This window comes from Nyctereutes procyonoides, unplaced genomic scaffold, assembly GCF_905146905.1.
Source record: "Nyctereutes procyonoides isolate TBG_1078 unplaced genomic scaffold, NYPRO_anot_genome, whole genome shotgun sequence".
NCBI classification, from domain to species: domain Eukaryota; kingdom Metazoa; phylum Chordata; class Mammalia; order Carnivora; family Canidae; genus Nyctereutes; species Nyctereutes procyonoides.
The window spans coordinates 11,696,398-11,722,895 of NW_026575041.1; the positions used below are offsets into that span (position 1 = coordinate 11,696,398).

Consider the following 26,498-nt stretch of genomic DNA (forward strand, 5'->3'; position numbering starts at 1 on the left):
CCCAAAAGGGATTTAGAGGAACTGTGGAAGGCATTTTGGTGGTGGGGGGGGGTTGGAGAGAATTAAGTAACAAAGGAGGTGCTGACTAGGGGAGCACCACTTCTGAGGAGAATGCAAATCTCCCAGCCCAGCAAGTATACTTCCTCACCCCAGAGGCAGGGTGAGGAGTGACTCCGGGCTGGTTTTTAAACTGGCTGCTAACAGCTCAGTTGTAATGCCAGATACATATTAATTGCCATCAGAATGCAGACATACAGGTTACGGTTCTGTTTCGAAAATAACACCGAAACTGGAAATGATAACAAATACCACTCTTGGCCAACTTGTGTGAATAAAGTTTCTTAAAATCAGTGCTAAGTGAATGCAAATTTCTATGTCCTCAAAGTCATGGAAATGCAAAGTAGTATCTGGGCTGTGAAGATGTGTGTTCTTAAGGAAATCAAGTCATGGTAGTATATGAAATGACACATGTGACTTTATGCACTGGCTGTGATTTTTAAGTCCAAAATGTATATCATGTTGGGTTTTCCATCAAAAAATAAGGTTGAATAATTGATTTATGGCTCCTACCAAAGAAGATGTGGAGCTCTGTAATATGCATGTGGATGCACCTAGGAACACAGAGGTTAAGAGATAGAAGGGCCCTTAGGATTCATCTTGCATTTAAAACAACAACATCTGAGGTGAATTTCATCTAGAGATGCCAGTTGTCTAGCTCCAGTCAGATGCCTGCTTCATAACAACAACAGCTAACATTTTTCTGAGTATTTACTGTGTGTAGCTTTACAGATGAAGCATTAGGTCTTTAAATCCTCACAGAGCCATGAGATAGTTACTGATGGGGGAACAGAGGACTAGCTGAGGACAAAGCACAAACCTGGGACAGCACATTGACAAGTGAAACAGGAAGAAGGACATTCCTCTACATAACTCAACTGCCTCGATGTTAATACTTTGGTAAGGGCAACAGGCAATCTTAGCCCAACCTCCAGGACCCTGTGAATCTGCTTTACACATAAAAACTCCTTTATAAATTATCTTTATCTCTAAGCCGGCAAGTTAGGTGTTGGCAATCATCCCCCAAGCATATGGCCCACCAATATACATCTGAAGGGTTTCAAAACTCAGGTTTTATTAGATGGTAATAAGTGACCTTTTCCCCAACAATAGCTAGCCCCCTCAAGGTCCTGGAAACCTTGCTACCAAAATTCCTTAGAAAGTAGGCTATCCCCAAACTCCTCCCAACTCCCAGGTATATAATCAGCCACTCCTCACAAGCCCTGGGCAGTGGCTCTTCCTGCCCACAGGTCCAGTGCCAGTGCTTTAATAAAACCACCATTTTGCACCAAAGACATCTCAAGAATTCTTTCTCGGTCATCAGCTCTGGACCTCACCCCACCAAAGCCCACCTATATTCCAAAACTTCATCAGTTACTACTATGATTACCATTGATTTGCAGATGTGGAAACAGTCTCATGTTACTTGGCAGATCTAAGCTAACCACGGGGGAGTTGCTTAGAAATCAGGCAGAGAGGATCCCTGGTGGCTCAGTGGTTTAGCGCCTGCCTTCGGCCCAGGGCGTGATCCTGGAGTCCTGGGATCAAGTCCCACATCCGGCTCCCTGCCTGGGGCCTGCTTCTCTCTGCCTGTGTCTCTGCCTCTCTCTCTCTCCATGTCTCTCATGAATGAATAAATAAGATCTCTCATGAATGAATAAATAAGATCTCAAGAATGAATAAATAAGATAAAAAAAAAGAAATCAGGCAAAATGATCAGAGCTGACATTCTTACCTACTAAGGAGGTACCCCAAAATAAGGTAACCATGGTCTTTGTGCCTCAGACAATTCTGGAATCCAGCTTTCCATATACAACTACTAACCTTTAAATTAGTAATACAATTAATTCTACTTTTACAGATGAGAAAACTGAAAGCACAAAATTCTGTGGTTTCCCGAGGTTGCATAGTTTATAATTGGTGAAAGCAAGATTCAGCTCAAAAGCCTATTGGTTTTTTTCAGACTTGTACCAGCCTATCTCCTTGCGTTTGAACTACACTCTCCCTCAGGAGGCTCTGGGTATTTGAACAGAACGTGCACACATTAATATGTGTGATCTGAAATCAGTGTGGATCCAGGCATATCTGGAACCCATAAAAATCAGCAGCAAGAATTTCACTTTCCTAAATCTCTGTCTGTGATACACAGTAGCAAGAGCCTGGGAGCTCACAGGAGACAGACTTACTATGAAGAGACCAATGGTGAATAAAGCCCATGAAGTGTGGGTTTGGGGCTGCACGGAGGTGGAGGAAGAGAAAATTCACTGTGTGTGGTTCCTTTAGAACACAGAGAGCAACAGATAGGGAAATAGAGCAGCCTTAAGGTGTCTGCAAGCAGTGGGTGCTGAGAAACGGCAGGCACTGCTGTTCTAGGAAGGGAAAGGGAGGGGAATTTGTCATCCTCTCTTCCTTTTCATGGCCACGACTCCCCTTTGGTCTGTCGAAAGAAATGGGTCTGAGAAAAGTAGCATGATTCTCACCACAGCTCCTTAGCCAGTTTCCAGAGGTTTTCAGCATAGCAGGCAGCTGCTTCCCAAATTCAGCTCTGCTTCCCTCCTCCTGGCTGAGATGTACTGGTGCAGGACTCCGCCTGCCAGCGCACACTCTGGAAGCTCTTGAGTTGTGGCCAAAGCCTCTTAGGAGCAAGGCAGGTGGGGCCACCTTCTCAGGCTACCGGCAGAGCTAGTTTGAGATGCTTTGCAACACAAAAGGGCCAATTTAAGAGATGGGATTACTTTCTCCATGCTATCCTTTTAGAGCAGTAACAAATCACTTTCCAGATGTTTACTGTTTCACGTAGCTTTTTCTTTCTCTTCTCAGCTAAAAAGGCCTGAGCGCCGGAACCGCAGAGGAGGTGGAAGCCTGCCTGGGGAGCCTGGGGAAGGGAGGCTGAAGACTTCTTCAAGCCCGTCCCACCCTCTAGCTAGTTGCTGGTGTTTGAAATGCCAACATGGAAGTGTTGGTCTGGTATCTTCTTTTAAAATATAGAAGAGAGTAAACAAAATTCTTCACAAGGTAGAGTTAATTCTTCAGCTGGCAGGCTAGAGTGGGCTGGCTTCCCTAGGCCAGGAAATCTGTGCTTAAACAAACCTTCAGGTGGAAAGAGTAGAGAGAGGATTTAAGGAAGCAAATTCACCTTTCACCTTTTTGTGTGACAACACCAAGAAACTAGGTCCCTCCAATATGAGAAGTCAACCCCATTTTTGAACTAAAATATATCCTAATGCTAAGCTCAAGACCTTGCTTTTTAAAGCTTTTATTGGTATTTCAGGATGAGTAACAAACTTGGAAATTAGAATAATTTTTATTCCACCCTAGAAGCGTTTTTCAAATGTGCTTAATGACTCTTAATTTTTATATATGCTGCAATTTCCCTTTTGTTTTGATACGTACATAAATGTACATAAATGTAAAGCCATAGTGCAGATATTGTTGTTCATGTATTGATTAATGGGTTGCTAGATGGAGCTCAGACACTTAAATTTCCTCTCTGAACTATTGATCATTATTGCAATTCAATTTAGTATGGCACTGTTTCCCTGCCCTCTCTGTTCCTACCTAAATCAGATGTTGCGGTGGCCATGGTAACCACCTACTGTTTCTCCCTGTTACTTCCTATATCAAACTTAAAGTGCACAGGCTAGAAAATTCAATGATTTTTAAAAAAACTCAAATAAGAATCAATCAAGCTGGGCAGCCCCAGTGGCGCAGCGGTTTAGCGCCACCTTCATCCTGGGGTGTGATCCTGGAGACCGGGGATCGAGTCCCACATCAGGCTCCCTGAATGGAGCCTGCTTCTCTCTCTGCCTGTGTCTCTGCCTCTCTCTCTGTGTGTCTGTCATGAATACATAGATAAAATCTTTTTTTAAAAAAAAGTAGTTGACTTCCCTAAAACCCTTAAAAAAAATCAATCAAGCTCACCTAAGATGGGAAGTCATTTCAATGTAAATGTTTAATTTAAAAAAAACAGCTGTAAATATGTTTATCAGAAACAAATTATCACTAGGAAAACAGAACTAAGGAGTTGAATCTGCTCAATTGCTTGAAGGTTTCAAAGATGTTCAAAGTGGTTTTCAGGGATATAATGAGCTTATCACTAACACTTCTAAGAAGTCTTGACAGAATGACTACCCTGACCAACTAGAAAGCTGTGAGAGTCTCAGAGATTTTAGGTTGGGTCATGAAACTAAACAAGGTCCATTTAAACCACACCTATGGGCGTGGGAGTGCCCTTTTCTCTCCCTCCACATATAGAAACATTGGGGAAAAAAAGTCAAAAATAAATGAATTTTCTTTAAGAGCAGTACTTTATTTATTTTACAATTAGTTGTTGAACCTGTCAATCACAGTTCTACAGGACAAGGGAATAAGCTGAAATCAGATGAGCCCCTGAGGCAGGAACTTAAAGTCTAAGCAGGAAGACAGATAATCAATGAGACCTCCCAGAAGGATGAAGGCTGCACAATTGCAGATTGTGTCTCTGTTAAATACAAGTATTTGACCACCATTTTGAAGTCAGTCGATCACAAGTGGGAGCTGATCACTAGAGCAAGTGGTTATTTGAGGATCTTTGCAAACATCACATCTGCCTTAAAGAAAAGAGTGCTTTGAGGAGTTTTCATCAAGAATCCTCTCTTTTTCTTTCTCTCTCTCTCCAGGCATCTTGAAATCACTGCCCCCTTTGGCTCCTTGAAAAAGAAAGTAATGACACCTGCAGATAAGAATTCTCTTCTTGTCCACAAGTGCCAATCTTATCTCAGACCAGTGTTTTATCTCTTCCCAATCACCAACACGGAAAGAAGATAATTGCAAAATGGGTCTCCCGCCTCTGTGAAATGATTTTACTATTTCTAATAGAGAAATTCTGGTTTGCAAAAACCAAGACTCTCCATTTCCTCTGTTCAGTGGAGATTCCATATTCAAATTGAAAGGCTTATTTTCATAGCTTCTGCATAGACAATCTCACCCAACAACATATCTACTTATTCTCTAGTAGATTCCTGGCAGACAGGTTTTGAGTGTAATGCTAAGTAGTAAGCTACACAGGACCCTCTTAATAGACCTGAGGGACCCAAGGACTAACCTAAGTGAGTGATTGCCATTCACAGCCATTACCAGCTGCTCTCTCCGCACCTTCCAATCCCACCACCTAGGACTAATACGGAGAGAAGTAATGAGGTTTATAGGGACACTGGTACAACAGGATGCCTTTGTACTGTAGCAATGCAAGCATTGATATGCAGAAGATCTGGAACGCTCATTGTCATTTGCTTCTTTTTGTTCCTCTGCTGACTGCCTCTTCCTCCCTAGAACTGGCAAGATTTCTTTGTGCCTTTTCCAAAGCTCCCAGCCTCCTTTGCTACTCAAAAGTCTTTCTGATTATAGTATCTTCCATGCAAAATAGAGAAAAGGGTGAAGGTTCTGGGGTGAAAGACTCTCAGATTTGGAATCTGAATTAGAATTTAAGACTAGGGAAACTCTGACATGGTTTTAGTTCTCCCTTGGGCAGAGTCAGGTGGATGATTTTAGCCAAATCACTCACTTTAGTTTTTCATCTGTCAAATTGCATATTTAATGAGATCAAACAAGAGGAATTGCTCTGGAAAGTGAAAAACGGCAGATGCCACAGAATTACCATACAGTTGAAGTCATACAATAGTTTTGAGAAGGTTTCAGACAAGTCATGGATTTTAAAGGGTGTAAAGTCTTTGCTTAATGGCATCACAGTTTTCCTAGTCATCTAAGCTAGAAATCCTCAAACCTTGATCCCAGATCTAATCATGCACCAAATCCCATCATTTTTACCTTTAAACATTTCTGTGGTCTGTAAGTCCCTCCTTGTCACTGCCATTGGCATGAATGAAGCTCTCTCCAAGTGGTTCCCTCTCTCTAATCTCACCTTCTCTCCATGCATTAGCCACACCAGCTGTCAGAGAACCCCTTATAAAATGGTCATCTGATGTCACTTCTCTTAAAATCCTTTGCTGACTCCTCATTAACTACAATATAAAGCCTATATTCTTAGAGAAGCGTATTACTGCTTCACAAACTTATTCTTCTGTTAGCCTCTCTCTTCACTGTCTTCTTCCTGGAAAACTTGGTGTCTTTTCACAGAAAGCTCTTCCCTTTTGTCCATTTACATTATACATTCTTCTAAAGCATATTCAAACACTATTACCTCTGAGAATCTTTCTGAACTTCACAGACTGAGTTAATGACCATCTCACTCTTCTCACATACATCTTATTCCAGCATTTCTCATATCACCTTCTAATATTTCAGATCTTTATTCAGCTGATGGTATCACTGGTATGATCCAGTGTAGCATTTCTGATGGGCTGGCTTTAATGAATCATGAAAGACTCAGCACAAATCCCTGGACACATCTGACAGCTTTGAGGCAAAGAGCCAACCCTACCTTACTTTCGGCAATGGCCTATGTCATAATGGTAACACCCTTGGTTTAAGCCTGAATCACAGACTCCTCCTCTGAAACAGATTCAGTTCCTGGGAACCCATCTGGTTTTTCCACTTGAATGAACTTAAAACTGAAGTGAATGGGGACTTCAGAGACTGTTTACCAGTGAAGGCAAAGTAGTACTATGCAGATAACTTGCCCCGGAATGAATTATGGTCAGTAGAACATTATTGCCTTCATTTTTGTTCTTTCCTTCTGTAATGCAGGAATGATCATTTTGACTTGCAGTTAGGTAATGTCTAAGTCACTCTCCTGTGAAGATCTCTGAATAAAGTATCTTAGACAATGCTAGATTAGAAACAGTTCCATCCATGAGAGACATGTGTAAGTCTGTAAAGTACATCTTTCTTGTTGATCAAATTAGAAGGCTCAAATTCTTGTTTTGCCCTAGCCTTATTCACTCAATGTCATAGAGGGTAGTATTAAAAGTTATTCTGTAAATAATTCTAAATAAAAAGTCTGATGCTAAATAGTTTCCATTCAGATCCAAAGCCAAAAAGAGAAAAGAGACTTTAAGTTGCAGAAGTTCCAAGTGGTACTCAAATGACAATGAATGAATCAACAAAACAGGTGGGTAGAGTTTTCCAAACACATGTCATATGATAACAACCTCCGTGTTAGGAGAGCCCAAGCCTTTCTAAAAAAGAAACACCCAAACCTCCCCCAGGTTAATCACACCTAGTTACACAGGAATTATTCTTCTTTACCCACTGAGGTTTGGCACCGACATCCTGGGACTTGGGGACAGCTTATGTGTAGAAGGAATTGCCATAATGAATACACATCTTATCACTTTGCTTTAAGTTCTCCAAACCAGTCTAACTAGTCTTCACTATCCTCTGTGAGCTCAAAAATACCAGACCACCACTCTCAGTGTTGTTGATAAGGAGCTCAGCAGTAGGCAATTAGATAGAGCTTCCAGGCTTTTAGACTTCATTCTGGGCAAAGTAGACTCAGCAGACTTTATAGACCTTAATAATTAGATGCCTTACAATGAAGCTGTGTTGCCCATACCTATAGATTCGTTTACTGCTAAATGAACATATGACCATTCAAATATATCTTCGTTTAAGAAGAGAGAGCATGAAAAAAAAAAAAGAAGAGAGAGCATGAAAAAAAAAGGAGAGCATGATACTTAATATACCATAATGTCAGATCAGAAACCATGCAACTTGTAGGAGAAAATTAAATGGCTTTATAGAACCAAAAATAAAACAAAACTTTTTTTTTAAACCACAGAAATAGGGGTGCCTGGGTAGCTCAGTCAGTTGGGCGTCTGCCTTTGGCTCAGGTCATGATCCCAGGGTCCTGGGATCGAGCTTTGTTTTGGGCTTCCTTCTCAGCTGGGAGTCTGCTTCTCCCTTTCCCTCTGCCTGTCACTCCCCCTGCTTGTGCTCTCTTTCTCTCTCTGTCAAATAAATAAATAAAATATTTTACAAAAAAATCACAGGAACAATGTAAATTCATTATGGAAAAAGAATATTTTTAAAGAAAAATATTAGAGCAAAATAGAGACCACCTAGGGACAATCATTGTATTTTAGTGATTTCCTTCCATGATTTTTTTTTAAGATTTTATTTACTTATTCATGAGAGACACAAAGAGAGAGAGGCAGAGACACAGGCAGAGGGAGAAGCAGGCTCCACGCAGGGAGCCTGATGTGGGACTTGATCCTGGGTCTCCAGGATCACATCCCGGGGCAAAGGTGGCACTAAACCACTGAGCCACCCGGGCTGCCCCCATGATTTTTGTTTTTTTAAGGAAAGTTGAGGTCATACTGAACACACACACAAAAAATGTACATACTATTGCGTTTCCTTCCTTTTTAAGATTTATTTATTTATTTATTTATTTATTTATTTATTTATTTATTTATTTATTTATTTAAAGCTAAAGACAAAGATAGTGAGAGAGAACACAAGCTGAGAGGAGAAGGAGAAGCAGACTTCTGCCGAGCAAGGAGCCCGACAAGGGGCTGGATCCCAGGACCCCGAGACCATGACCTGAACCAAAAGCTGACTTAACCATCTGAGACACTGAGGTGCCCCTACTATCACAATTTCTGTAACTGCACATATTTCCCTCTGATTTAATAGCTCTTTGTCAAGAAAATGTCAAGAGCATCTTAATGATTCCTTAAAACTTTAGTGAATAGATGTATCATAAGTTTTTTAACCATTTTCTCATTGTTGAAAATCTATGACACAATATTTCAAAGTTAACATTGGATACTTAAGCTATTACGTTTATGATATTGCCAAATAATTTAGATGACTAAACAGACATTAGCAAGGGCCAGAAACACTTACGTAACAGTCATTCTATATAGACTAGTAGTTATGAGCTTATTCTCCAGAGTTAACATACTCACTGACTTCACAGTCTGGTTCTCCCTCATCTGAGTGCTGCCTCCATTTTCTTAGCCATTAAATGAGAATAAGAGTGTACCACCTGATAGAGTGGTCATTAATTAGTGTCTTTAAAGCACTTAGCCTAGCATTTGCCATACATTAGTCAATAAATGTTAGCTATTTAAAAATAATTATTGATGTGATTAGTACTTTGTTATTGATATTTGCCATTAGTAATTATTATCACCAGTAATTTGTTATTATTATTTATAATTGTTTTAAAAGATTTTTATTTATTTATTCATAGAGACACACACAGAGAGAGAGAGGCAGACACACAGGCAGAGGGAGAAGCAGGCTCCATACAGGGAGCCTGACGTGGGACTCAATCCCAGGTCTCCAGGATCATGCCCTGGGCCGCAGGCGGCACTAAACCGCTGTGCCCCTGGGGCTGCCCTATTATCTATAATTTGATTTTTGCTGGGCTATGGCAATGTTGTCAGAAGAGACCAAATGGCATTTACTGATTAATTTAGATCTGATTCTTTAAAACTCCACTCATTTAAGGAAAAAGCCATTTTATATTTTGGGATGTGATTCCAGAAGACAGGCACAGGAAGCTTTTTTTTCTGGAAAAGAACCCAGTTAACGGTGGGTGAACTTACTGTTTAATCAAAACATACAATCTCAAGGTTAGCAGGGAACTAAAGGATAATTTTGTGTAGTACCTCTCCCTCACTCCAATCAAACGCCTGGTGAACTTAGACTATTGAATATTTCTCACACTGGGCAAATTCTTACCTAGGTAGGTTTTATACTCAGAAAATCCATTTTGTATTGAACCAACATATGTTTCCTGCATCTTGACCATGTAATAACAAACTCACAGATCACCCCAAACAAGCTTTAACATTGAATTTTGAATACAGTAAAATGGTGGGGAGGCACAAGTTCTAATGGATTTATTTTAGAGTTTTAAAAGAGCTTGGTGAGAGTCCAAAGGCAGTAAAACCAAGACTGCATTACTCAGACTTTGTGAGAAATTGAAAAGATTTATGTATTCATTATCATGTGTGCTTTCCTGCAAATGGAATACTCTAAAATAAAAGGAAAGCTTAACGATTTTTCTCAGAAAAAAAAATGTCTAAAGCTGGAATTCTAAAAAGTCTCCTTTAAAGTTGAAATGGAAGCTCTTTTATAGTTTCATATTTCATCTGGGGAGCAGAATACGGGAGAGACGGTCTTGGGACAAGTTTTGTCTGCATTTGTAAGCTTACAGATCATCTTCTGAGGGCATTTGCTTCTCCAAAATTGAACCACTCTCTGCATAAAAGTAAATACATAGAAATATTTTTTAAATGACATAGAAATATTTTTTAAATGTTTATCAAATACCTTGATAAACAAGGGACTATAAGAGTCACTAAAGCCATTCAATTGAACTTAACAAAATTAAACATCTCTGAATGACTGTGGATCCTAAATATATATTTGCATTAGCCATCAGGCATACCTGACTGTCACATCACTTGAAAATTGTGGTTTCTTTGCATAAAGATTACCTGACTGTATTTGCTATTTTTCTAGTGGTAGTCTCTAGCACAGAAGTTGGCAAGTAGCTGGTTCTCAATAAATGCTCAGATGGATGGGACTGACTATGCATTCCTAAGGGTTATAGATATATGCCTAGTCCCTCCAACATCTGGTTATCCTGGTAGCCACTGAAATATTGGAGGACTGCCCCTTATGTTCTTGGCCTCTTTCTTCCTTCCACTGCCATCACTTCTTTCCTCCAGAATTATCCCCAGTTCTTGCTATCTTTTCCACAATTTCAAACACATTCATCTAAAGATGTGCTTTTGTTTGTGTTTAAAGAGGAAAAAAGGGACCCCTGGGTGGCGCAGCGGTTTGGCGCCTGCCTTTGGCCCAGGGTGTGATCCTGGAGACCAAGGATCAAGTCCCACATCGGGCTCCCGGTGCATGGAGCCTGCTTCTCCCTCTGCCTATGTCTCTGCCTCTCTCTCTCTCTCTCTCTCTCTCTCTCTCTGTGTGATTATCATAAATAAATAAATAAATAAATAATAAATGTTTAAAAAAATAAAGAGGAAAAAATCTAATTTTAGATCTCTAAGAGAAAAGAAGCTCCCATGCAATTTTTAAAGGTCATAGTGAACATGTATCTGGGCAGCATTCTGGGCAGAGTAGTGTTTTTCAAATTGCAAATCATAACCCATAAAAGGGTTGCGAAGCCAACTTATTATTTCATAATCAATACTGTTCTTTAAAAAAGTAGAATAGAATATATAGAAGGCATTGCAAATAGTTCAAGAGTATTAGTTCATGAAATTTTAAGTTTTTAATTGTGTGTACTTGTGAGTATACATATATATAGACACACACATACACATACATATTTGTCATATACACACACATGTAGGGCATTGTACAAGGTGCATAAAATTTGACCTAGGAATAAGCATCTACTCATCTGCTTGTCCTGACACCTCTGTGTAGGGTTCAAACTGCATTGATATAGTGAGAGATTTTGTGCAAGCATGCCCCGAATTTTAAACTGAATGTTTTGTATTATGTGCTGGGGTTTCACAAACAAAATCTGATATTAACAGTGGCCATCAGGAAAGAGTTAGGAGTGGAAGGTGAGGGTATCACAATCATGCCACATTTTCTCTTTGGCTCTATGAGGTAAATCACTTGCAATTTTATATTCGTTTTTAATGTTTTATATTTGTTTCCAAATGAGACCAAAAGCTGCTGACTAGCACCTACCTACTAAGTGAATTGGGGATTATTAATTTGGTACTCAAATTGGCATGTTACTAGAGAGTTTATTAAGGACTTTAATTTGGTGTTGCTCTAGGAAGGTTAGCTGCCATATGGTGTTTGGCTATGTCAGACAGCTTCTATGGTGCAGGCAGAGAGATAGAAATCCTAAAATTTGGGAGCAAAATGCTTCTTAAAAAGCCACTACATCTTCAATGTTTTCTTCACTTGGTCATCATTGTTACTTACTACTATTGTTGCTTTTAATTATAAACTTAGCTTAGGTTTACCATCACCACTATTTGCTATTAATTATTAACACTTAATGATACATAATTTACATTAACTATATTTTGACCTAATATTTTCCAATAATTAGGCCTTAAGGCATATGTACACTTAAAGATAAATCATCTCTAAATAAGCACAAATATACCTCTATTGGGAAAACATATGCAAACATAATCCTCCCCATACCCACGATTTGTTTTTACAGTCATATTCTTTGTTACCAGCTGGTTTGTTTGCCACTAGAAATTGAGAGTGATTGGGGGAAATGAGAAATACCCTTTCTAAGGGGATAGAAGTTCAACAAATTTGAGATCCATTCATTTTACAGATGAAAAGCCTGAGGTCCAGAGACATGAACTGACTAATCGAGATTAGCAAAGAAACTTGGACAACTCAGGTATCTATATTCTCTCTCTACCTTCAATAATCACTCGGATGCCTCTAACTCCAGCTATACCCCCAAAACACAGCCTGACCCAGAGCAAAAGCTTCATTAATATGTGCTCAGTCACTTGTTTTACCTATTATAAGCTTGAACAATGTAAACTACAGATTTGTTAAGTCAAAACTGTCAAACATTGGCACTTTCATATATTTCAACCTAAATCACTTTATTTTAACAACTCTTGCCTGGGCCACTCTGAGATTTTTGATTTTCATACAAGGAACAGCACAGTACAGTTCTTAAGAACATAGGCTTAAGCCAAATCACTCAAGTTAAAGTCTTAATCCTTACACTGTCTGGCCATGTACCCTCAGCTAGCTTACTTAGAATTTTTGTCTTTCAGTATCCTCAAAGGAGAATATAATACTACAAAAATGTTTCCTTTTATTATTATTATTATTCTTAAAACTCAACATACTTACTAATTAGCCAAATAGCCTGACCAAATGAGGGCAGCTTTATACACCTGTTCTGATAGGTGTTTTCAAGTATGGAGTCTCTTGCCAAGACAGAGATTTTTGAACCCCTTTCTTCAGGAAGATTGGATATTTATTTATTTATTTATTTATTTATTTAGAAGATTGGGTATTGGTTTGTTTGATTGGCATTTGGCTTTATAGTTACCAATGGTATTCTCAAGGGTCCTGTTTCTGCAGATGGCATGGGTTAATAAATAAAACAGAGAAGCTGAAACATCCTAGTAACAAAAATCAACTATGTGTATGAAGATAGGGGAGCAAGAGAAGAACATGATGAAGGAGAGAGAAGAGAGAAGAAAGAAAGGAGAAGGAAGAAGGAGAAGGAGAAAAAAAGCACCCATTTGAAGAAGAGCTTTGTTTTGCTCACAATGTAGAGAAGATAACAATATAAGGGTCAGAGTGTAGCAAAGTGATTGCAATGCAGTCTGATGCTGGCTAATTGCTTCTCTGTAGATGGTGGTGTTCAATTTACTGAGCATCTGCACAAGGCAGAATTTGGGACACTATAGGTGGTACAATTTCAAGATACCTACATAACTCAAAAAACAAAGATCCATCTCAAGCATCATTTTATTAGGTGAAATAAAATATCAGTACAAAATCTCATTTTGTAATTTAGTGATGAATCACAATGTAGAGCTCCCCTCCCGCAACACACCTGCTTAGATGAAAGTAAATAAACAGATCAGGCCATGGAAAGTGTACTTTTCAGAAATAAGATTTAGAGCAAGAAGGCTCAGAGAGGGACGCCTGGATGGTTCAGATGGTTGGGCGTATGCCTTCAGCCTCAGGTCATGATCTCCTGGTCCTGGGATTGAGACCCGCATTGGGCTCCCAGCTGAGCAGGGAGTCTGCTTCTCTCTCTCTCCCTCTACCTCTCTCCCTGCTTGTGCTCTCTCTGAAATGAATAAATAAAATCTTTTTTAAAAAAGAAGAAGGTTTAGAGAACAGATGCCACAGTGACTTTGGTTATGATTCTTTACCTCTCAGATTTTAGGTGTGGGATGGGATACACTTTTTATGACTCCTTTAACAGATAAAATTGTCACAGAATTAGTTTTTACTATATTCCTACAATTTCCTCCTGAAAATACAAATTCTCATGAAGAAAAAGTGGACAGAAGAAAATCAATCAGACAAAAAAAAGATGAGATTTGTTGAGAAATGAACTTTCATTTTGATTGATTCTATTTTTTTAACCATGCTTTGATTAAAGGCAGAAGTTCTCTTCTCCTGGATCTCTGTGTTTCTCTCCTTTTCTCTTGGATCTAAAAGACTTATTTTCTACTTAAGATGCATTTCAAGTACCAGTATATTCAGTGGCGAGGTATTTCAAAGTACACTGTCTCAGGAAACACTGATTTTAAAAGGATAAGAAATGGAACTGTATGCTTGCTTGGTCCACAGTCAACTCCAGATAGCTGTTAAATGAATGACTAATAGAACAACAAATAGATGAATAATTAAATTCATACTTAAGAATAGCAGATTCTTCTAAACAGCACGGCTTTGACTTTGGGGTTTCAAGTTATAATTTGAATCATTCCTCTGACATTCAATAATTTATTCAGTACTTTCTTCATCTAAGGCAGCATTCTAGGTGTTGTATATATGTGATCTCAAGACATTCCAGCAATTTAGTTCTGGAAATTACTAATTGTCTTTCATCTATTCTTGGTTCTCTCAGTCCCTGGAGCATTCTCCTTGGCCATTCCACCTAATCTGCCAATTTTCAAATTTATAAAAATAGGGCAGTAATGTCTGCTCTATCTACATTACAGTATTGTAAAAAATGAGTAGTTTGTGAAATGACTTGGGAAACCCAGTAAAGGTAGCAAGTCCACATAGACTACAAATTGGCAGAAGATCACTGTGGTAAAGAGCAAAGATCATTGTGGATGTAGCCTGCCTGGATTTGAATCCCAGTTCCTCAGTCACTAGTGTGCTATCCTGGCCAAGATACTTAATCTCTCGTCCTTCAGTTTTCTCCAGTAAAAAGAGAATAGTGATAGTACTGACCTGTGTTAGTTGGCTCAGGCTGTTATACAAAATACCATAGACTGGGTAGCCTAAACAACAGAAATTTATTTAATCATAGTTCTAGAGGCTATAAGTTAAAGATCAGGGTGCCAGCATGGTTGGGGTCTGGAGCGAACTCTCTCCTGGCTTGCAGATGGTGGTCTGCTCATTGGGTGCTCACATGCCTTTTTCTCAGTGTGTATATATGGGAAGAGTAAGCTCTCTGGTGTCTCATTTTATAAAGACACCAATCCTGTCAGGAGGGCCCTACTCTCATGACCTCATTTATGCCTAATTATCTCCCAAAGCCCTCATCTCTAAATACTACCACATTGGGGGTTAGGGCTTCAATCTAAGAATTTTAGGTGGCACAATTTAGTGCTTACCATGTGACCTCATAGGGGTGTTATGAGAATTATGTACATTAATCTGCTGATAGCGCTTTAAACAGTGGCTAGCACTTGGTGAGTTCTCAGTAAATCGTTTGCTGTTATTGTTTCTGGAGCCAAGGGAATAAAGAGGGCAGCCATTTAATTTACAAAGCAGATTATTTAATAACACCATTTATAGAACATTTTTAGGAATCAAATTCAGTGATCTTTAAACTCTGGGTGTTTTATGTAAAAGCATTCTCAAATATGTCAACACAACTGAATAGGGAATAATTCAAAAGACCTCAGGGATCTTTCCTTCTCTTCTGTGTCCTGACTTTTCACAATCCTCCTTTGAGGACTCCACTCGGCTCATTACTGGGAAGTTTCTTCCCTTTCTGGAACATAAAGTACCTCCTCCATCTTTGCTCTATTTTCCATATTGATGACATGGGCTAAGAAGAGTAAGGAGAGGAGGTGAGGCTTGTATCTCTAATCTCATCTCCTTAACAATAGAAGACCAGGGTTATTGAGAGCAGCTGTATTTTAAATGACTTTCTCAGAGAGTCTTGCCTGTGAAATGGTTACTTAGAGGTCAGTCAACTTGTATCCAATATAATGGTTTCTTCTGAAACAATCCTTTTTTTCATACTTAAATTATAGAGACCTCACTATAAAACAGGGCAGTTCTTTTTGTTTTTGACCAATTTCATAGATGAAAAATTTCTTTTTTACTTTGAGCTGAAGTCTACTTTCCTATAACATCTACCTACTGATCTTAAATATATCCTCTGCATAGGAGTGGGATATATAATAGGTTCCTAAAAGCGTTCAGTGAACTGAATTAGTTCTCAAAGAGTTTTTCTGGACTCAGAATTTTCCCATCTTCTCTTATTCTTCCAGTGATGCTGTTCCACAAAATATCCTACAGTCTCATATGTGTTCCATGTCTACAATGTCCTACAGTGATGCTGTCCTTTTTTTCTTCTTCCCTTCTTTGTCCCTTTGCTTTGTGCTGTCAGCAACTCCATATTCAGGACCCCCAGAGGAAGATAATGGAGTGAGAGACTGGCATTGAGTAGCCTACGGAAAAGGCTCAGTGATGATACCAAATTTCTTCTTCGTGATCATTCTGTGAGAGAGGAAGTTCAGATCAAGTTCAGATTCCAAAGGGTCTGTTTTCCAGGGAGTTTAAACATACACCATCACAAATTATAGCCTTCTGCTCTTTAACCCCAGCCGGCTACCATTACAATGTTTACCAGGACCCACATTAGCAAACTACTTACTGCCCACATTAATGCTATAATTTACTGAGTTAGGCTGCTTGGAGATGATGTGATGTGCAGCACATAGCCAAGACTTTTTCCTCCCTGTTACATTTTTAAAAAGTCAGGCTTAGCTAGCCCTGAAGGTCATTTCCCAAATGTACACATTAGTTACATGTGGGGCACTAGTATTACTGTCCACAGGAAATGTACCTGTGTAGAACAGTGCAGTTAGGTTGGCTGTATTTTCCTAAGTGCATTAGGCAATAAAGCTTTGAAGTAATTTGAGTTTGGTCCCAATTTCCTTCTGCCTCAAAGCAGAAGGAGATAGTCCATCTGCGAAGCTGTGCTCTGTACGAAGAGGGATAGGATCTTAGTCATCATCTCTCACTAAAGTTGCCATCACCTTCCTCATCCTTTTGAAATTTGCTCTCCTCAGAGATTCTCTATCCTCCCCAATGCCTGGGCATCATATCCTAAGTATGAAGTCTTGTCAAGCCTACTTCCTCAGAACTTCTCTGACTGCATGGAAACACATCCTTATTTTCTCTACCTGTACCATGACAGTAATGTCCTTGCTTTACTCTGATCCATCTTTCTCAATGTTATCAGAGGGACTTCCAATATACAAAAACTGCTCAAAATCCTCTAAAAGTTACCCCTCTTTGTAGTAGTGAGCTCCAAAGTTTTGAGGGTAGAGAGTGGAGCTCTGGGAGTGTACAAGATAGTGCATGTCAGGAAAAAAAGAGCAATGCTTCTATTTATATTATATGTTTTCTCTTAAAAATAAAAAATCAGGCCTTGCTATATTCAATATGTGGACTGCTACTGATGCTTTTTTTTACTCTTGTGTGTGTGCCATTAATTTGTATGTTCCCAGTCAAGAGGATCTGAATTGTAGAAAATTTATAGCATTTTGCAAAATGCTGGGAAGTGGCCATAAGGATCTTTTGTACCATACAGGGATTCACTGGTTATATTGGTCAAAGTACTTAAAAGGTGTTAAACCTAATAATAAAATATGCATTTTTACTTTTCAATAAGCACCAAAATTTTGCTTATCTTCTCTGTAGATAGTAAGTTGTTATTAGATATATGCCATATAGCAAATGACAGGGTTCAGAAAATGGCACTTTCTGGAAGGACTCAGAGGGGACCCTCTGACCTTCCCCTGAAGCAGATTTTAAGACCCTCATGTGAAAGGTGTCCTCCCTATACCTGGTAGAAATAAACATCCTTATCTCTGAAGACAGAGGAAGATACAAAGAAGAATATGAATAAACAAACCTTTCTAAATTTCCCTCAATTTACTGTACCTAGCTTATACATTTTGTCATATTACATCTTTCCACAACTTTCCATTTTTTTCAATCTTAGCATAAAATGCTCATGTTTAGCAACTTCTTCATTACTGTAGGAAGGCTCTCGCATCAGATAAAACATATTAAATAAATTTTTGTGCTTTTCTTGTTTATCTGTCTTTTGTTATAGGAGTCCCAGCTGAGAACTGGGAAAGGTAGAGGGAAAGATAGTTTTCCTCTCCTGAGAGAATTAAAAAAGAAAATTAAACACAGGATTGGTAGAGAAAAATATGAAATGGAGAGTTTTAAGTCAAATCATTCACAAAATCATTTTCAAGTGGGTTGTAGATCTAAATTTGAAAGGTAAATCAATAAAGCTTGTAGAATAACTTTATGATGTTAATGAAGGTAAGTATTTATATACAAAACCACTAACCATAAAGAAAAAAGGCTCACAAATTGGTTGTATTAAGATTAGAAATTTGTTTCTCAAAATATAGTGCCAAGAAAATGAAAGGGAAAGCCATAGTAACATGTAACCAACAGAGAGCTGATATAGAATATATAAAGTACTCCAACAAATCAATAAGCAAAATATAACTCAATAGAAATAATCAAGAATATTCAAATGACTGATAAACATATGAGAAAGAGTTCAGACTCAACTTTGTTGTTAGTTATTAGGGAATTATAATTTAGATTAAAATGACGTTTCCCCAGGAAGATGGAGTAGACTATTTTTCCCTTTACTTCCTGTGATTACAACTGATAATTCTGGATGTTACATATAAAGCAAACAGAAGAAGACCCTGAAAGGTAGAGAGAAAGAGGCAGACTAGCAAGGGACCTCAAGGCTCATGGGTAGTGTTGAATTACCTGGGTTCTTTTACTGCCATGTATATTATAGGGTGGGTGCTGGAAAAGCCAGCAACCCAGCAACGCCAATAAGAGCAAGTAAAACAAACAATCTCCTCAAAAGTTTGCACTCACTAGTCAAAGGACACAGAAAGGAGCAGCCTAGCAAAATAAAACTTTTAGACAATAACAGCTCTACTCCAGTCAAATATCACAGAAAAACCAGCCCTACCATCAGCAGCAGCAACAAAGGCGGAGTGGGGAGTCAGTCAGTCATCCACACTTACATTCCACAGGATGGTAAGTGGATCCTGTGGTGTCATGGAGATGAGGTGGCAAGACTGAACTTTCACCCCCATTGAGAAGTAATGAGGATTCCCAACCCCACCCTGTTGGAGTAATGACAGAGGAGGCCTCGTGGGGGTCCTGAGCTCCTATTCCCGCCCAGTTGTAATAGGGAGGTCCTCCCCTAACCTTTGGGAGGCCCAAGTAGAGAACCTGGACTCAGCATATTCCTGGGAAGTAATGAAGTTTCCCTTCAACTACCAGAGTAGGGACAGAGTAGGCTTCCTAAAATATAAGATTTAAATAAGATGCAGAGCCTTAAATACTCCAAATGTCTGGTTTCTATAAGAAATCTTTGTCTGATCAAGACCCAGGAAGATCTCAAGTGAATGAGAAAAGACAACAGACATTACCACTGAGATGGTACAGATGTTGGAATTTTCTGACCAGGATTTAAGGCAGCCACTAAATTTCATTGGGCTTCATTGTTTTATTAAGCAATTACAAACATACTTGAAACAAATGAAACAATAGAAAGTCTCAGCGAAAAAACATGACAGAAAGCAAAACTGAATGGAAATTTTAGAATTAACACAATGACAGAAATAAACTCAGTGGATGAGCTCAACAGCAGAAAGAAGAGACAACTACCTTGAAGATAAACTTCAAAGTGAATTTGAAGATATAACAATAGGAATTCACACTGAGTTGTATACATTAACCACATACAACTTTTTGTATGTCAATGATACACTGATAAAACAGTTGAAGATTAGTAATGAAAACAGTAGAAACTATCCCATCTGAATAAGAGAGATAAAATAGACTGAAAAAAAGAGGAACACTGCCTTGGGACCTGTGGAGCTATAACAACTGACCTAACATTCTTGGTGGCTGAGTGCCAGGAGTAGAGAGAGGTTGGGGCTGCAAAAGGCCAGTGGACTCAGCTCAGATGAATGAAAATGTTTTCTGGAGGTAATGATACAAGAAGGATTCTGAATGTGGTAAGACAAAAGTGAGGGTAAATACAATAGACTTTCCTTCTCCTGAGTTTTCTAAATTATATTTGACATTCAAATAAAAATTATAACCATGTTTAATGTGGTTCTCATTGTATATAGTGGAAATAGTGAAGGCAATTATATTATAAATGGGAAGGTAAATGGACAAAAAGGGAGGTAAAGTTTCTCTACTTGAATTAGTAAAATGTTGACACTTTTTAATTATAGTCTGGACTTTGGAGTATTATAAGACTCTGGGTCTTTAAATCTTCCGTTTCAGGAAGCCTCCTTTGATACTGCTCTGGTAAGTGAAGGGAAACCTTTTTGACTTTGATTATGTATCTATAACCATATCATGTTCATAGACATTATAGGTAAAATATAATATGTAAGGCAAACAATAAAAAGCTTTACAAAACAAGACACTCAGAAACATAGTTAAATCAAAATGGAATTCTAAAAACATTGAAGTAGGGCAGCCCGGGTGGCTTAGCGGTTTAGCGCCGCCTTGAGCCCAGGGCCTGATCCTAGAGACCCGGGATAGAGTCCCAGGTCGGGCCCCCTGTGTGGCGCCTGCTTCTCCCTCTGCCTGTGTCTCTGCCTCTCTCTCTCTCTCTGTGTCTCTCATGAATAAATAAATAAAAATGTTTTTAAAAATAAAAAATAAATAAAAAAGTAAAAACATTGAAGTAGCCCACAAAAAGGCAGGAGTAAGTAAATAGAGAAATGAGAAAGAGAAAAAAGAGCCCAAAAACAAAACAAAAATATAAAATGCAGCCTTCAAAAAGGAAAGAAAAGAAAGCTGGGTTTACAAATGTTTCCCATTGGCTATTATTCTTTAAATGAATAGCATTTTGTGAAGAATGTCCACTCTTAAACACTAGGGCCAAAGTAATTTATGAAACGCTAAAATTTTATATCTAGTTGAATAAAGCAGATTGTGCTTTTATTCAGAACTATCTTTTTCCAATTTGGTATTGTTAAAGCATAAAGTGAAAATAGAAGCAAATAATGAAGACAAATTTAAGTAGATATGGATATTTTTAATGATCAAGATAATCAGATTGAGTTAAATTTCTGTTAGCTACGGTAGATTAACAGAATTTGTGAATGCCTCAAACTAATTTCGTTTTGCTGGTTATTTGCAAACACAAAATAAAACAAGAATTCTACAGACTCTTTCCCTCTGTCACACGCACACACACAAATGATCAAGATGAAGTAAGTGTTGGTGAGGATGAAGAACTCATATGCATCTATAAATTAACTTTACTTTGGAAAACCATTCAGCAATCTCTCTTAAAACTAAACAAGCCATACCCTATATTCCAGCAATTTTGTTGGAATAAAAAACCCCATATCTTAGCTTGAAAGAACATGTACAAAAATATTCATAGAAGTTATCAATAATAGTGAGGTACCAAAAATAAACTAGAGATTCATTCATATTAAAATGGACAAATGAATTGATTTCATACAATGGAATACTAAGCAAAAACTAAACAAAGGTGTTAGAAGTTAGGACAGTAGTTAACTTTGGGAAAGAAGCTGGGAGAGGAAAAAGAGGTACTGTCTTATTTCTTGATCTGAGTAGTGATTACATGGGTGCATTTAGTATATAAAAACATGAGCTATACACTTTTTCCTGCCTGTGTGTTATACTTCAATGAACATTTGATAAAAATGGTAGAAATAAATACTTTCCCTATCTCTGTGGCACAAAGTAAAGGTGATATTTTAGTGATGAATTAGAACATAACTGCTTTTTGAAAGCTTTTGTTTTGGGGAGGGAGCATTCTAAAATAAGAACTCGGACATTTTTTCATTGCTATGTGCTTTGGTGCCCAAAATGATTAGTGTGTTAATTCTGTCTCTGCACACTAAAAAACATGGGGACAGGGTTTTTATACTGTTCAAAAGTCTTCCAAATGAGAAATTTCAGTAGACTTTCAACTATTAATAATGCCAATGTGAATGTTTTTGGTTTACTACATGGTGACACAGTGATTGCAGGATATCTTAATCTGTTTGGGCTACTGTAACAGACTACCATAGACTGGGTGCCTTACAAACACCAGAAATTTATTCCTCCCAGTTCTGGAGGCCGGGAAGTCTGGAGGCCAGATGGAGGTACTAGCAGTGTACCTCAGTGTTTGGTCCAGAGACAACTTTGTTTTGTTCTTTTCTGCTGCATCCTCACATGATGAAGAAGATGAGGGAGTTTACTATGGTCTTTATTATAAGGACACTAATCCCATTTATGAGGGCTCCATCTCTGGCTTAATTACCTCCCATGACCCTACCTCCAAATACCATTACATGGGAGATTAGTCTTTAATATATGAATTTTGGGGGAGGTGGCACAAACACTCAGTCTACAGCAAGTAATTATTAATTTAGTAAAATCACAATAGTAATGGTAACTAGTATTTAATAAGCACTTTTTATGTGCCAATTTTTTTCTAAACATTTTTATATATAACTTATCTAGTTCTCACAATAATTCTGAGGTAGTCACTATTATTATTATTATTTATTATTATTTGTATTCTATAAATAAAGAATTTGCCCCAAATCACACAGCTAATAATTGCAGGTTCAACATAGTACATGTGTACAATAAATAAACATGCAAAGAAGGAGAGTGCCCAAAGGTTATTTATTGATAGAAAAAGTCTGGAGACAAATTTCAGAGCTTAAGACTCAAAGTAGGTCTTTTATGTGTTCCTTTTAAAACCTGTTCAGCCCCAACCCTTACCAGTCTCAGTCTCAAATGTGAGTGTCCTGTGGTTCCTGGAACTTATCACACTCTTGAATATTCAGTGTTATTCTTGGAAAAGGCCCTCATCTGTTAATCAGACACACTCTTGTTTAGCCTGCACATTTCAGTTTACCCCCCACCTTCCCTGAGAAGCTTTCCCTGATACTCCAGGTTGACATGCTGGTGCTCTTTCCTCTGGACTCCCCCAGAGTCCACAGAGTCAACACAGTTTGGATGCTCCCTCAAAAGACTGGGAATTTGTTGAGAATAGAGATTATGTGCCTTTTAATTTTTTTTATCCCAGGGTCTAATAAAACCTTGAAGAGTAGAAACTTGACAAAGTTTTTTCTTTCTTTCTTTCTTTCTTTCTTTCTTTCTTTCTTTCTTTCTTTCTTTTTATTTATTTGAGAGAGAGAGAGAGCATAAGCAGGGAGGAGGGGCAGAGGGAGAGGGAGAAGCAGATTCCCCCCTGAGCATCCCAGCACCCTGGGATCATGACCCGAGCTGGAGGCAGGAACTTAAGCGACTGAGCCACCCAGGTGCTCTGAGAAACATTTTCTAAATAAACTAATAGGCTGTACAAACTAGAGAAAAATGACTTCTTTTCAGGGGAAGAGCTTCCTTCATTTCCCAAAGTCAGATTCCTATCATTTGACTTAGTGGGAAGAGAAAGCCACCAAGAGTCAAGGCCTTGACTATGATCACCACTCAGCACCAGCTGGCTCTGTAACTTTTTACAAGTCACTCTCCTCTGGCTCTTCATTTCTCATTTGGAGGGATTAAACTAGTTCAGTCTGGGTTCTTGCTACCTTTAACATTATGTACTTTTCTCTCCGAGTTTTGTCTTAAAATTAGTAAATCAACAATATTCACAGGGCACACACCACATTTAGAGTCTTCCCAAAATATCTTTCATCCTGAGAAAAAAATTGTCTATATTGCCATTTTTATAGTAAAACTAGAAATAGAATTTTTCTGTCTTGGGGATTCAAGTCCCTTTATTCTTTGGCCTTAGTCTACCATTGTATCATGAAATTCCATTAAATTTAACATATCTGAATGCAACTAAATACCCAGAAATTAGGTAAATAAAGAAGTCTCCATCTCTGCCTTAAACTGCCATATAATCTGGTGAGAAAGGTAAGACACCAACACAAATAAAATGTGATTTTGTGGGTTTTTTTTTTATATTTTTTTAAAGATTTTTTTAAATTTTTATTTATTTATGATAGTCAGAGAGAGAGAGAGGCAGAGACACAGGCAGAGGGAGAAGCAGGCTCATGCACCGGGAGCCCGACGTGGGATCCGATCCCGGGTCTCCAGGATCGCGCCCTGGGCCAAAGGCAGGCGCCAAACCACTGCGCCACCCAGGGATTCCGATTTTGTGGGTTTATATGACCATGTATTTAATGTAAGTTAATAGTTCTATTTCCGTCTGCATTAATAGTGACTAAATATGGGGATGCCTGGGTGGCCAAGTGATTGAGCGTCCGCCTTCGGCTCAGGGCATGATCCTGGAGCTCCAGGATTGAGTCCCATTATGGGCTCCCCGCAGGGAGCCTGCTTCTCCCTCTGCCTGTGTCTCTGCCTCTCTCTCCCTCTGTCTCTCATGAATAAATAAATAAAATCTTTAAAAAAATAGTGACTAAATATAAAAGGATCCATCCAATCAGGATCAAAACAATCTTCCTACTTTGGCCAGATCACAGGTAGAACCTGTGTACAATTCTACAATTTATGTTTTAAAAGCAAGCTTGACTGCCTCAGAAAAGGATGCAGTTTTATCCATCTCTGATGATGGGACTTCCATTTACAATCTTCCAATCTAACAGCCTCAACCACTCCTGTCTCTTCTCTTTTCATAACTGCTACATCACACAGGCCCCAAATCCTGTCAGTTCAGCTTCAGAGTTGTCCCTCAGTTCCTCTGCTTCCTCTCTACCTTAACTATCCTATTTTATACCAGACCTTTCCCCCTCTCTCTTTCCCTGGCCTGAATGATAGTAATAGCACCGCTCTCCTTCTTCCCTGATTACTTTTAGCTTTATTATTTAAAATCAGATCAGATCAGCTACATTCCCTGCATAAAGCTTTTCATTCACTTCTAGTTGCCTTCACAATGTTGATACCTCCTTATGTGGCAACGTTCTTTATTAAATTGACCTCCTCCCTCCTTCACTTCATTTCCTTTTGCCTTCTCCTCCTGTCTTTAGTCTTACAGTTACTGAGGGTCCTATGCCATACCATGAAGATGCTGTGAACCTTCAGGACTCTGACACTTTTTTTTCATGCCCTTCCTCCTGCTTGGGATGCCCCATCACCAAAATTTTCCACCTAACTCCTACTGTTTTACTTATATCAATTATTACCTCACATATGTCCCAATAGTGTGTGTGTGTGTGTGTGTGTGTGTGAAGGAGAGAGAGAGAGAGAGAGAGAGAGAGAGAGAGAGAGAAAGAGGAAGAGGAAGAAGAAGAGGAGGTGGGGATATAGAGGTGTATAGAGAATGAGAGAGTAAATGTATGTGTGCTTGGAAGATCAAGCAGGATAGATTGGTGTGGTGGAGAAATTGGTAGAAAGCTTTGAAAGTGCATACACCTAGGAGTGGTGTTGAGTTCTCAGTTAAACAGCTTTTGCATTTTTGTTTTAATTATTTTTCTCTCATATCCGGGAGCTGATCTTCAGAGTACTTCTTTGCTTAGATCATAGGGTTCTGATCCTTTGTAATGAAGGGAGATCCACCCACTTTCCATACAATTTCAATTTCACTGAGATCTTTAGTCCAAAATGTAACCTAGTTGATTATATTGTTACCTGACAGTCTGAAGCCCTAGGAAGAGAAGGACCATGATTTAGAAGGTGTATATAAGAAGTAGCCCCAATAATAACATTTTGTTATTGTTAGTGCTTTTCCTAAATTCCCTATCTGGCCTCACACCCATTTATGATCTCATAGTAGGTTTACCTCTCCAGTAAAGATAAAGTTACCAAGCTATGTCAGATTAATGATGTAAACTCATAAGATTATCTGATTAAATCCTCCTGTTCTAACTCCATGCTCACCCCAGAGCTTTCTGACAATATCTTAGTTTCCTGTGAAGAGGTCCCATCTGCTTGGGAGAGAATTTTTTTTTTGTAAATTATTTTGTGCTTTTAAATCTATAAAAGAATAGAAAAGTGTTAGATGTTATACGAAAGGCAAAAATCACCTATTATATAAATGGCACTTCCATGGAGGGGTAGGTGTTTATGAATCTGGATTGCCTGGTTTGAGTCCTGGATCCTCTACTTACAAAGCATTGAACCTTGGGCAGGCTAGCTTAAGTTCTCATGCTTCAGTCTCTTCATCTGGAAATTAGGATTAAAAACAGCATTACCTCAGAGAGTTACAATGAAGATTACACAAGTGAAAATAGGTAGAGTACTTAGAAAATAATGCTCCACAAAGGTTGGTTCTTTTCTTATGATGTACTAGGTATGGTCAATCAGCCCTCAGCATCTATTCCTACTTTTTTTCTGTGGGGTCCTCTGCAGAGGCTCAAAAGCTAAACACCATGTTTTTTAGACTCCCTTCCAGCTAGGATTCATAATGAAATTTAAGTTCCCACTGTTAAAGGCCCTTCTGCTAGATTTGGGAGGCTGAAGTAAGTTAAAAGGCCATCTTTCTGCTGTCTTTTGGCTGTTAATCAGATCATCCAAACTTGGATGTCAAGAGGCATTTCTGTGATGGTGAAGGATATAGCAACTGCTTTCTG

General features: G+C 38.6%; 1 protein-coding gene across 13 annotated transcripts in view; it reads right to left on the reverse strand.

The window, feature by feature from the left end:
• DLG2 (discs large MAGUK scaffold protein 2) overlaps positions 1 to 26,498 on the reverse strand; it is an 885,772-nt gene that overhangs the window by 240,198 nt on the left and 619,076 nt on the right. Inside the window, exon 1 of one of the 13 annotated variants that reach the window (XM_055320444.1) lies at positions 2,538 to 2,651. The exons of the other annotated variants lie outside the window; for them this stretch is intronic. Coding sequence (XP_055176419.1) covers positions 2,538 to 2,574 — 37 coding nt within the window. The 5' untranslated portion in view covers positions 2,575 to 2,651. Of the gene's footprint in view, positions 1 to 2,537; positions 2,652 to 26,498 lie in introns of those variants that run through there. 13 annotated transcript variants of the gene reach the window in all.